This window comes from Protopterus annectens, chromosome 2.part1 (genome assembly GCF_019279795.1).
Source record: "Protopterus annectens isolate FY-2018-M chromosome 2.part1, PAN1.0, whole genome shotgun sequence".
In the NCBI taxonomy this organism is placed as follows: Eukaryota; Metazoa; Chordata; order Ceratodontiformes; family Protopteridae; genus Protopterus; species Protopterus annectens.
The window spans coordinates 1,772,068,248-1,772,082,258 of NC_056729.1; the positions used below are offsets into that span (position 1 = coordinate 1,772,068,248).

The following is a 14,011-nucleotide window of genomic DNA, read 5'->3' on the forward strand; positions in this document are numbered from 1 at the left end:
ATTTGTCATATACCTCGCAACCTCTTAGAACAAGAAATCTGAATAAAGGCACAAATAATGGGAGACAAAAGCTCAAAAATAGGGTTTCTTTTTAAATATTGTTCTTACAAACTTAGAAAGTTAACAGAATGACAGGTTTTGTATTAGCATGACTTTTTTGAAGGATATGAAGTCTGAAACTCAGAGGTGTACCATCATTTTCTGACTTCAGTCCTCAATGATTTGACAGTGATTTGCAAGAAAAACAATTTTGTGAGAAACAGATCAAAAATATGAGGCAAAAAATCTGGACGTTCTGTGAAAATCAGAACAGTTGCGAGGTATGTTTGTCAGAAGTATACATTAATGTCTGGATCTGTAGTGCAGAAAGATGGAACCTTGACTGCAACCCAGGTGACCTATTCTAACTTAGTCAGCCTAGCACCTGAGGTGTTAGCTGGAGGGGTATAAAAGGTAGTTATATTTTACTAGATTGTCTTTTTGAGGGGCTTGGAGTTCTAAATCGTAGGATGACAGCCACACTAATGACACGTGGGGGGGGGGTACTAAGCTTACAAAGTGATGTTCTTGTCCTTAATGGCATTATGTTATTGGATGCCAGGCAGAGGATGATGAGAACGGGCAGGGCTTGCAGAAAAACATCCCTGCAGCTGCAAGCATGATGTTATACTGGGATAACGCAGTCTCCTCGCAATCAAATGGGAAAGTATCAGATCCAGAGGGGTAGAGGGGTTAGAAGTCACTCCCACATCTGAGATTAAGAAGAAGCATTACTAGCAGTGAAAGGTCTCCTGCATGGGGCCACAAAAACTAATAAAAAAGAAGCCCCTACCCAAAAACTTCTATTGTGGAAGGCATTTAATGCTAACATATCTCATGGTTGTGTAAAACAGTGAACCTAAACAAAGATTCCCTGACATACTCTGCCTCATATTTTACTGAACACAAATACTAAGCTCATATTTAAATCCTTATGACTTAAAACTGCTTAGGAAACAAAAATCACAGCGTAGATGCTTTTTATATCAGAAACATCTTTTTGATGAGAAAGGGATAAGAAACACTTTACATATGTATGCACATTCTGTATGTAAACAAGGGTGCAATATTTACCTCTAACACCTTGTCTAACAGGAGTAGGGCATTGTCAGAGAGATAACAACACCTTGAGTGATAACCACATCACATTGTCAGGGAAACAACTTGCATAACAGGGGCAAAATGCTATGTGTGAGCTGTTACAGCAAAAATAGGAATGCCTTGCATAAGAGAGATAAGACATTGCTACTCACAGAACATAGAAATACTTTGTGTAAAAAGCAGGATGTCAGAGAGCTGTCACAGCATATGCATTTCATTGTATAGAAGAATAGGATGTTATCACCGAGTTGTGACAGCACACAATATGACATTGTAACACCTTGTATAACATGGTATGATACTATAGGGAGTTCTTACAGCATACAATGTTACAAAATATGACAAATTGTCAAAGGCATTTCACAGCATGCAGTATTACCTGTAAAACCTCTGTTTTTCTAGCTTACGGATGCGGGGTGCCTTCTTATCCCCCAAATGCGAGAGTGGTGAATGGTGAGAATGCAGTGCCATACAGCTGGCCTTGGCAGGTAAGATGATAACCTAATATAAATCTTTTTCATGTTTTGTCTAAATGGGCATTCCTTTATCTGCTGGGATGTGAATAATAAATGTTATATTTTACCCATAATAGAACAAAGGAAGAGTATTTACAACATGTAAATCTGTTTTTATTTATTTGAAAACACATGTATACTAAATAAAGTAATCTAGCCAAAGCAGTTCTTATACTAAGATGATTTCCACATGCAACGGGATAATATTTTAATGTTTGCTGAGGATATACTGATTCATCTGGCAGATCCAGAGAGGGGATTTAAAAAGGATAAAATTCTTAAAATATTCTATGATATCTCTGGAAATAAGACAAATTAATCAAAGGCTGAAACAGTGAGAATTATCATTATTATGCAGAAGAGATATTGCAGGAATATTCTTATTTGTGGGGTCATATAAGCTAGAATTAATAACTAGGGTATGAAATAGGGACAACACAGAGGAATCACTGCAAGACACCTATCATATTTTAGACAAAAAGCTAAGATTATTTTTTAAGGCCTGAAAGCCATTAATACTTAATATGGATCAGAAAGTCCAGGATTTACAAAATGTTTGTGATACCAGGTGTCATTTAGGTGATCTAGGTACTTTTATACCAACCACCAGAGTTGTGGGATTCTTAATAAAGCTGAAACATGGATGTTGGATTTCATATGAAATAACAGCAACCCTTGGTTGTCTAAACTTCAGTTTTTTAAAACACCCATGTTGTGTGTGTGTCTCTCTCTTCTTATTCTGACATGCTGTTAATACACAGATTTCCAGACCTGGGCCACAGGTGTAACAACAATACTGCAATGTCAAAAAATCCACTAAAAGTTCTGCAATCACTGACAGATTTTAAAATGTACACTGAAAACTGACTTCAAATGAATATTTAAAAAATAACTCTGTTCTTTAATGAATAACTGATGCAAAGATTTGTTTGTGTTTTGTAGATTTCACTGCAATACCTGAGCGGGGATGCTTATTATCATACCTGTGGAGGAACCCTCATTGCCCCAAACTGGGTCATGACAGCTGCCCACTGCATCTCGTAAGTTACTCAAAATCAGATCTATCTAATAAATAAAGGAACATGTAATGTGTAAATGTAGTCCAAATATTAAGAAGAATGAACTCATGCTAGCTGGAAGGTGTTGGACGCTGAAATGTCCAGTGTTATGATTTGTAAATAATGTCAGACGGCAGCAGTTGCCACAGAAAAACTGGCTTAAGTGTCTGGGAGATTGTGTCCCTTTCTTTCGAAATGAGTTGTGTCAGGGGATTGACTGGGAGTTTGATTCATCTCCTGGGGTCTGAGTAGTAATATAAACTGTAGCCATGGGACATATGCACACCCTCATGCACATATCCCTTTACTATTAATGGGTTATAGATGGCAGAAAATAGACACACTAAATAGCAGATGGTGGGGACCTGGATGTTTGATGTCTGCAGGGACAATGCAGAAATATGACAGCAGACAAATAATGGAGTGAATCCCACAAGTGTCTTATACTTCTGGAGCTGAGCTACTTCACTCATTTTTAAAATTAGAATCATTATTTTGGGCACATTATCAGGCAAATGACAAAAGAAACATTAGAGCAAAGTGATACATATCTGGTAAAGATGAACTGTAAGAAAAAATCTGTTTAAAACAACTATAACTGGTTGCTAGGATTAAGGAGTGGGGAAACTGAGGTAACAGATTACTGCAAAAATGTGTCATGTTCAGACATCAGTATCCAGTTTTTGGCCTCTTTGTCTGGAAAACAGTTAAAATTGTGTTAGTGGATAGTTACAATTTTATTAGTTTACAACCAGCTAAAGTCTAGAAATGTTTATATTTTTGTGCACAGATATTAAATCAGGTAATGGGGATGCTCTATTTTAGTTGGCATTTTTCATTGTCTGACTATAAATTCTCCCCCACTAATCCATCCTGCTTTTTGTTCATTTTGACCCATATACCCCCGACCCCACCCCTGTAACACTCTTATCTCAAAGGAGTGGCTCGCAGCAGGATCTACTTCATCAAATTCCTCCGTCATCTCTTTCAGCACCCAGAGAAGCTGCTAGAACCAAGGTGGCTGGTCTTGCACTATTAGCCCTCAAACCATTACATAAATGGAGACGTTTACTATGTTAAGGTTTAATGTTACAAGTGTATCACTTTGAACCATTCCTTAATGATTTTTTTTCATAATGTGTCCTTATACCAGCTTTCCCACGTTGCCCTCCAAACTTCACTTCCATTCCCAACACCACCACAACATTATTTGTGTTTTTCTTTTCAGTAGTGAAACCATGTGATATCTGTATGTAGTCATATTTCTGATTTTTGGTTAGTTTTATGTGGTTCTCCCTGCCTCTCCCAGCCAATATACACTCCCCTCCTGCTTCTCCCTCCACCCCCTCTGTGTTCCCCAAGGACTTGTATAACTCATATAAGGTGAATGCGCTCTCAGACGTATTCTGCACGTATTGTTTGTTCACTGGTTTTTGTTATTATTTTTTCATGTTTGTATTTATACGCTGTTTAACACTATTCTTGCTACTATGTATATATCAATTTGTTGGAACTTTTCTGCTCGAGTCTCCACTGAAAATGGGCTTTAACCGCTCAGTTGGACTAACCCGGTTAAGAAATGCGAAATAAATGTATCCCTTGGCTAGGTGAGGCGCATGTAATAACTGAAATTCTGGAATGTCCTTGGCATTCCCTATGGAATCCTCCTTTAGATGTTTTATACAATATCTAAAAGTCCTTAGTATATATATTAAATGATAAACCTTTCTAGCATGCATTGTAATTGTTGAAAATTTCAAACATATATCTTTAACAGGAGAAAAAGCCCATTACTCTACTTCGATGTCCATTTTCATAACTATAAGGGAAGCTGTAACTTAACCAACAGCTACGTTTCTCAACAGATTTGAGTTTATTGTCAATAGAAGAATGGCTCTAGACACAAAATTCCTATTCTGACCAGGTTATTTATTTTTTAATTTATACAATTATACAATTTGTTAACTAGGGTAGAGCACTGATCCCATTGGACTAATTTCACTCTCAGCCCATGGTTAGAGAAAGTGACCCCCTTTCACAAAGATGATATTCATTGGTTCATTGCAGAGTGTATCACTGAAGATTTTTTAGCCAAGAACAGTATATCAATCAGACTTTGAAAAATAAGTTTCTAATTTACCATTGAGATTTGTTAATGCCAGATGCAAATATGTTAGTAGGGGGAACAGCACAGGCAGTGTATCCCTTTGCATGGGGATTGTAGGGCCTTTGCCCTAAACATTCCAGATGTGCATTGTGGATGTCCAAGAAACATCTAGTAAATCCTTCTGTGTGGAATGAGTTTAACTCTTCCCTCCAAAAGAGCCTCTTCCATACACAGAGGAGGTCAGAGACATAGAGTCTGAATGGACCCTGTTTAAGACCATAATACCCAAAGCCCAAGCAAGATCCTGTGTTCAAATGCTAGTTGACTATTTTCACAATGATAACCACAGGACCTGCTAGTGGACATCTGGACACCAGCAGTGAGGTAATCAGACAAGTTACATAAAGAAACTTTCCATGCAATGCTAGCAGGAAGTTCTCCAAATCTGACCAGTGCAGGTACTGACAAGCCAGGGAAGCAATGGCTGCAGAAGTCATTGATGCAAAGGCCTAAATGTGGGAGGAATGTTGTCAGCCCATGTGAAGTGACTTTGTGTGGCCTCAAAAATGTTATGAGGAATGGATGACTCGTTTCCTTGGCTATTTCCATGAAGGGTGGAGAAATGCCGACCTTAGATGTAGACATATGGAAAGAACACCTGGACTGGACAGACTTGCTATACTTGGTATCCGAGGAAGCAATATTATACGCAACTACTGAGACTGGATCCATTTCTTTGAAGGATGTTGCTACAGAAATGAAACAGCTTTTCAAGGGATTTTATTTTTATTGTATTTATTTTGCTTTTGTTGTTGGGGGTTGTCTGACTGGGTTTAACCAACAGCCCTTTTTTACAGGAGGTCTAAGGAGAAAAGCTCTAACATATTACAAACATTTTTAACAAATTTTCAGTACTATACATTAGCAATTGCATATACACTTGCTAGATTAGATACATATGAAACAAAATAAGTTTACAATGTAAAAGGTGCATGCATTTAGTAGATGATTTAGTGGGTTTATCAAATAGATAATGCATCTTATGATTAGTCAGTAGAAATTCAGAGAAATAGAAGTGAGGGAAGGAACTCGGTAAGTCAGAAAATGTTAATATTGTAATTAAGAGGTGGGGTATTAAGAAGTTTCATAGACAATTATATATTGCAATATGGATAACATCTGTCTGGAAATTCTGAAGGCACTGAATGTTGATGAGTTGTCATTGTAGGATAAAAAATACTGCTGGACTGGCAAAGTTGGATGGTGGTTTCATTTTTAAGAAAGCGTGCAGAATAATATGTTCCAATTATAGCTGGATTAGATTGCTCAGTATTCCTAGGAAAGTCTATGGTGGGATGCTGAAAAGGAGACTCCAAACATAAGTCAATTCAAGAGATGCAGTGTGGATTCCAACTGGACATTACAACAAAGATCAACATTTTGCCTTACATTAGTACTGGAGGGATCATGGGAGTTTGTTAATCCTATATCTATGCATTTTATGGACTAGGAGAAGGCATATAACCAGGCTTTGTGGAATGAAGTGTGGGAGCTGTTACAATAATATAGGATTTGGTGGGTAGCTGGTTGGTATGCAGTTGTTATAACTGAGGAGCAAGGTGCATATGTATCTGCAGTATTCAGTTGAATAAGATCAAGATGGGAGTAGGACTCCATCAAGGGTGTGACCTATTTCTTATCCTCTTTATGATTTTCCTGGACAGTATATCTAAAAACAGCTGAGGTTTGAAGAGTATCCATTTTGTGGATGTAGGGATTAATTGTGTCTCTGGTGTTTACAGAGAATGCTGTCCTCTTGGCATTGTGTGAATATTACCTGATATGCACTGGAAAGATTTACTGCTGATTGTGACATAGCTGAATGAAAATTTGCACTTTTAAATCAAAGGTTACAGCTCTGTACCAGAAAGCAGTGGGCTGTTCTCTGTTGTCAAGGAGCCAGCAGCTACCTCAGGTGGGGGAGTTTGAGTATCTGAGGGTCATAATTATACATGAGTGTGGAGTGGATCAAGAGAAGGACCAGCAGATGCATTGTACTTGGGTGTAGTGGTGAAGTGGTAGCTGAGTCCAAGGATGAGGCTCTTGGTTTTACCAGTCTCTGTCCCCATCCTTAGCTATGGTCACAGACTTTAGGTGACGGGTGAATGGATGAAGTCACAAATACAACCATTGAAAATGAAGTCTGTTTGCAGGGTTTGTGGGATCACTCTCCAAGATAGAATTTGGAGCTCAGGAGCCTTGGATGATGCTGTGGTTGGTATGCTGCCCATCTAGACTGAGAGGAGCATTATGAGTTGGATTGTACATTCTTTGAGGATGTCCCATAACCACTTACCATGGGGGGGGGTGTACCAAGCAAATTTCACTGTAAGGAGGCCTGAGGCAGGCCCAAGGTATGCAGGAGAGAGTCTAAAGCTCTCAGATGGACTGGTAATGCATTTGCATTCTCCCAGGAGGAAATGGAGACGGTTGTTACTCTGCTCATTATGTGCGCACATATCACATGTGCAGGTTTTTGTATGTGAATCTGCTATGCGAATAAACTGAAGTATTTTGTGCTGTGCATGTATTGCAGCAGAGCCCCTGGGGAAGTTATTGTGCTGCTGTTTTCAGTGATATCTGGATCTTTATGCAGGAGATATTTGAGGATGGCCCCCTGTTGTACAAGGATGGCCCTGTAGAATGAGATAGTAATCCACAAAATACACAAAGACTGGCAGGCCACAAATGACCCGAGATGTGTAAAGTGATAGGCCGGTGAGCTCCCATATGAAAAAAGCAACGGATAACAGGATGAAACTGAAGAGAATGTGGCACAGGATGATGCTCTGGAACTTTCTATAGAATGCCCATGGAAATGGAGAGCAAAGAATGTGCCCTCAGTTTAGAAGAAAATGATGTAAGAGAAGAGTTGCTTGATTTAATCGAGATGGATATATAAAGATCAACGGAAGAAACTGATTACAGAAAGTAAATAAGACCCAAAGTGTTAGAAGTCTGATAAAACAGATGAACACAGTAATCAAGTATTTATGATATATTATTGTGCAGCCAAATTAATAACAGATAAAGTATTTTCACAAAAACAGAGAACAACAAGGGAAAAGGAAGGGAAGAAATTAAATGTCATCATGAAACCATCAAATAGAGAAAACAATATAAAACAATTGAGACAAGAAGTGTCACTGCTACAAGAGTATAGAAGAGGGAACAGATCAACAAAAATACTTAAGGCAATTAAATGTGATAAAAGCAATGTGCAGTATTAGAACAGACCAAGATCTATCATACACTATTCAAATAATACACTAAAGATATCAGCACAGGCAGAAACACTTAGAAGATATGCAGATAGATATCAAAGAAGAGTACAAAATAAGCAATTCATTAATGATCCAAAAAAAGGTTTTATAGAAAAATAGGAAACAAAGCAAAAAGAAGAGAAACACCACCAAAAAAACAGATGAACAGACACTTTTTGGAAAAGTGTCTGTGAAGACCCTGTGGAACATAACATAAGATGCTACATGGATAGAAGAAGTAAAAGAAACCATAAGAAGTTTAAATGTACAGGATATGAAACAGACAGTGAAACTGAAACAAAATTGAAGAAAAACTCCTAAATGGAAGACCCTGGAATATCGTAGGCCTGGATGCAGTACATAATGTCTGGCTAAAAGTGCACCGACTACTAATGTCCATGAGGGACATAGGTGCCACCCCCAGAGTGAATTTACGGTCACCATCCAGTTGTCAAGGTAGGCTTAAATTGTGTCACTGAGGGGCTCTGCTTCACGTGAACTGGGAGCTTATTCCAGAGGAGTGACGATCTCAGGGAGGTATATCTGCCTGTTCAATGTGTTCTGTTAATGTCACAGGCTAGGTTGAAATCCCTGGACAGAGTTATTCTTGCCCCATTTGATTTTCGGATGTCCAGAAATTTCATTAGGTCAGAGTCTAATACTGCTCTATAGGCCAGGCATAAATCACTTCTCAGCACCCTGTATGATACAGAGTACAGTGACAGGGCTTTTAGTTTGTCCATGTATGTCATGTTTTGGAGGCCTTGGATTTTCTTGGTAAGAAACCACTGTGGTCTCTCCAATTACTGTAGGCGTCTGGTGAGGTACATACAGGAGGGAGCATTGTACTCAATTAGCGGTCTGATAAGGCTCAAGTACAGTGGACCTATAATCTCCCTGGTCTTTGATGTGATGCCCTTTTTTATGAGGTGCATAATGTAGAATGCTTTTCTTACCACTACGGACACATGGTGATTGAAGTTTAGGTTGCTATTAACCTGTGTTCTTAAGTTTTGCACCACTGAGTTTAAGCTCAGCGGTTTGCAGGAGCTGCTTATTTGCCAAAGGGGATAATGAGGGAATTGTTTGCATTAAGTTTTAGTCTGTGAGTTTGCACCAGTCATTTGTCTGCATCATTCCTTTTTGAAGTATTTTAACATCATTTGGGGACTCTGTGATTAAAGCCACTGGCCTTCCACCTAGGCCTGGAGTTTAGAGAAATAGATTCCAAAGAGTAGGGGGCCGGGCACAGATCCATGTGGTACCCCAGTGCTAAGTGGTCTGTTGGTAGAGGTGGACTCTCCAACTTTAACAATGTGCATTCTGTCAGTGAGCCAGTTTGCTACCCATCTAGTAATGTATGGGTTAATCCCCAGCTGGGAAAGTTTCTCTATGATGCCTGAATGGGGATTGTGTCAAAAGCATTGGCCAAATCTAGATAAGTGGTATGTACTGTTTTGCCCTCGTCTAAGACGTCCACCAGGTTTAATAAGCAAGATCTGTCCTTGACAAAGCCAAACTGAGTCAGGTCAAGAGTTTGAATGTCACCTATGTTGGTCCATCATGATTCTTTCTACGCCCTTGCAGTTGAGGCTCGTTAGACTTATGGGTCAATAGTTCCCAGTGTCGGTTGATGGACCCCCTTTGTGTAAAGGGATTACTGCTGCTGTTCTCCCAATCTGCAGGGACAAACCCTGTTCTCAGGTTGTGGTTAAAGAGTGTCCTGAGTAGATCTGTTAGGTCTTGTTTTAGATTGTTTATTAAGCAGACTGGGATGTTATCTCATCCCACAAAGGCTATGTTTTTGGCCTTGGAGAGTGCTTGTATGACCTGTTCTTTGGAGATACTTGGTATAGTACTGTTGTATGGAATTCTTTGAGGTATGACAAGTGGGGACGGGGGGGGGGGAAGGTGAAGTTATTGCTAAATTTGTCAGCTAGCAGGTAAGCACCTTCTTCAGGTTCTGTTTAAGTGGTGCCATCCACTATAAGTTCAGCACATAGTTGAGCATTCCCCTTTAAGTTTTGGATGTTGCTAAATAATGTCTTGTGGTTGTCTTTAGTTAGAGCTGCTAATTTAGACTCATAGTTAGCCTTGGAGGACCTAACACGATATGTCATTTGCTAGTTCTTAACTTGGTCAATATGGGTACTCGGGTCTTTTTGCATGGCTAGACTTGTAAAGGCCCTAGGGCCATTAGCCTAGTAACCTCCTTTAACCTATGAACAGATGTAGTCAATTTATACTTTGTTATACCCCTCAGAGAAGGTTTACAACATTTTTAGAATGTGTTATTAAAAGATATAAATATGTAGCATAGAGATATGTTAATTTTCAAAGATATTTTAGAATTGGTTCTACGGAACAACTATATATATTTTGAAGGAGAGTATTTTCATCAATTAACTGGTATAGCGATAGGAACGAAGTGTGCTCCTATATATGCCAATCTAGTATTAGTGGACTGGGAACATGAAAAAGTGCTTAATTCCCCTTATTTTCTAATGTGTTCTGTTATTTTAGATTTCTGGACAATATTTTAATTTTTTGGAATAGTGACAGTGCATTATCCCTTATTGAGTTCCTTGATGATTTAAATAGATCAAGTTCCTTTTTGAGATTTACCAACATATATAGGTTCATAGGTTGGTACTAGGCTATCGGCCCTAGGGCCTATGGTTTACCTTTACATCGTCAATCCCAATATGGGCGAAATGGCTTCTGCTAATACCAAAGTGCGAACGTCTCCAATGTCGACTTCCGCATAACAGCAAAACCTCCCCCCTTTTTGACCGATGGTAGCACTGTTGTGGAGGTGTGGCACAGCCAGAAATGTTGAAATTCTACATATTTTCGACATTTAAAATTTTTCACAGTTTCAGTTCGCTTAAATGAGTCGATTAAGTGGCCGGTCGATCATGAGTGATCGACAATATAAAGGTAAACCAGGGCCTATGCAAGCCTAGCCATAACAAATCCCTGGCTATTTATTCCCACAATATTTACTTCCCTGGACCCCTGTCTAGGAGGACGACTGACGTGATCCCTGGTGTGAATTATCTTTCTCCCATCCAATCGTCAAGGTTCCTTTTGAAGAGGGCCGAAGAGGTGCTCTGCTTGACATGTATATCATATTGAAAAGATTAATTATTTGGATATTATCATTTCTAAAGATATTGAAAAAGGGAAATATATCTCTAATATTTACCATAAGGATACATATTCAAATTCCCTGTACATAACAACAGTTGCAACCCCAATGTCAAAAGAAAAATACAGTAAAAGGTCAGATGGTCTACTTTTCAAGACTGGTTTCTGAGGACAAGACTGTTTTTTAGAATTGGATAATCCTTAAGAAACACAGTAATAACAATGTCAAGTTGCAATTAGGAAGAAATAGCAATAAAATTGATAAAGCAAATGAACAAATGGGGGTGATGGTTGTAGAGTACAATGGGGGACTTTTAATGTGATGACTATTTTAAAGAATACATGGTAAGTTATATTCCCATTTGGTTACAAGGAAAGGTTGGGAATGAACCCTAATATTATATATAAAAAAAAAGGAAAAAAAAAACATCAAGAATGTATTAGAATACAATTATAGTGGAACAGTTAATGGTATATCTTCCAAAATGACAAAATATGGTTCCTGTAAATATTGTAGCTATGTTAATGATGGGCCAAATGTAATAACAGATGAATTTGTCAAAACCTTAACTTGTCCGGTTAGATGCAGCTATAATTCTAAAATGGTAGTTTACCTCACTAATTGTATCTCCTGTCCTGATGTTTAGGTAGGCAAGACAATTCGAACTTTGAAAGAAAATAATCTATGAGCACATTTATGACATTAAAATAGGCAAACAGAGTAATGTGTTGTATAAACAAACATTCATATTCTTGTTAACATTTAAAAAAATGTATGTTCATTGTAATAGCTAGGGTGAACATTGTAGATAGGGGTGGGAACTGTGAATCAAATTTGGAATAAAAAGAACTAATGTGGCAGTTGCAACTGAAAGCTTCAAAAACAGCCTGAATTAAATGATCCTATATCACTGCATAATAGGTTCATAGGAAGGTAATAGGCTATTGGCCCCATGGTCTATATAAGCCTAGCCAAAAAGGTACCGTGGCTTTTGCCGCCCAAGAAAATTATTTTCCTGTGCCCCTGTCGAGCAGAGCCACAGAAGTGATCCCTGGGGTGAATTTTTTATCTCCCGTCCAATCATCAAGATTTTTCTTGAAGAGTGCTAATGAGGAGCTTTGTTTGATATAGATAGGTAGTTTGTTTCAGAGTATGGGAAGTCTCTGGGACAGGAATCTATACCTTCAGCATGTTCTGTTTATTGTGGTGACAAGGTTTAGGTCCCTAGAGCGTGTAGCTCGGAAGGACTGGGATTTCTTTAAGTGGAGCATGTCCAACAGCTCTGGGTTTGACATAGCTTTGTATGTTAGGCAGAGATCACCTCTGAGTAATGTGCTGAAACTTAGGGCAGATAAGTTTAATTAATGTACATTATTTATTGTTTATGTTTGAGAACTAAATATACTAGCTATGTATATTTATTAAAGTCTTTTATAATAATATATGTTTAGGTTTTTAAATATTTATTTATTTTTAAGGGACACAGCCTAGATAGTTCCTTAGTGGACAGGGATAACTGATTGGATGGTTTTTGTAATAATTAAATATTTAAATGAATGTATTGTCAAATGCTTTAACTCTGATGAAGTCTGTGTTATGTTAATGGTGAAAGTGCTATGTTGTTTAATAAAATTAATTTTATTATATTTCCTAGTTTATTTACTAATTTTCAAAGGGAATTTAAAAGTTTATTCGGCTCATGTGCTGAAGTTGGAGTCCCAGCAAAGTATACGTGAAGAGCGCGGAAATGTGTTCTCTGTCTTTGGCTATCATGTTTTAACATGAATTTTATGGTTACTAGTTTATTTCATGCCTACTGAACCTGGTGCATTTCTTTGAAAAAGTCACTAAATGCCATGGATGAGGGTAAAACAGTCCATACTACCTACCTTGACCTGGACAAGGCTTTTCACACAATTCCCCACTTAAATATTATAAACTCACAAAACTGGACCTAAATCTCTATATCATCAGATGGACAACCAATTAGCTCATGGACAGGACACATATAGTTAAAGTAGGTGAATCCAGATCCACTAAGAGGCTAATTACTAGTGATGTGCCACAGGGCTTACTCAGTATTGGAACCACACCTATTCGAAGGATACTTCTATGAAGTCAAGACAAAGTTTGTCGATGACTGCAAGCTGGGGCCAATTACTGAATCCCGCAATAATATAGATATCATTCAGGAGGGTCTAGATCAGAGAAATGATTGGTATCAGAGCATAGGCTTAAAACTAAATACAAAAAATGCATTATCATACCCTTTGGGAAGTGAAATACCCCTTTAAATTACAACATCAATAACACACCCGTTAGAGTGGGCTCAGAGGTGAGAGTCCTAAGTACACTGATAGATAGTAGCCTGAACTTTGACTGCCATTTATCCACAGTTGTGAGGAAATCCTTTTATGTGGCAAAACTTATAAGTAAACGTATGGCATCCAGATCCAGGGAAATGATAGCCCCGCTGTACTCAGCTCTCATTAGACCAATACATGAGTACAGTGTAACATTTAGCATGTACTTGACTAGGCACTTACAGCAGCAGGAGTGACCTCAGACGTTCTTCATAAAGAAAATACAAGGTGTAAACAACATGAACTATGCAGCTAGACTAAAAGCCCTATCCCTTTACTCTGTCTCCTACCGAATTTTAAGAGTGGCCTATGCTTGACCCACAAGGCACTCACAAATCCAGCCCTGATGGAGCT

The 14,011-nt window shown here is 38.4% G+C and overlaps 1 protein-coding gene across 1 annotated transcript in view; it reads left to right on the forward strand.

Annotated features, from left to right (window-relative positions):
• Positions 1-1,410: 1,410 nt before the first annotated feature.
• LOC122794798 (proproteinase E-like) overlaps positions 1,411-14,011 on the forward strand; it is a 125,428-nt gene continuing 112,827 nt past the window's right edge. The window contains exons 1-2 of the mRNA XM_044063412.1: positions 1,411-1,628; positions 2,598-2,695. Coding sequence (XP_043919347.1) covers positions 1,467-1,628; positions 2,598-2,695 — 260 coding nt within the window. The 5' untranslated portion in view covers positions 1,411-1,466. The remainder of the gene's footprint in view (positions 1,629-2,597; positions 2,696-14,011) is intronic.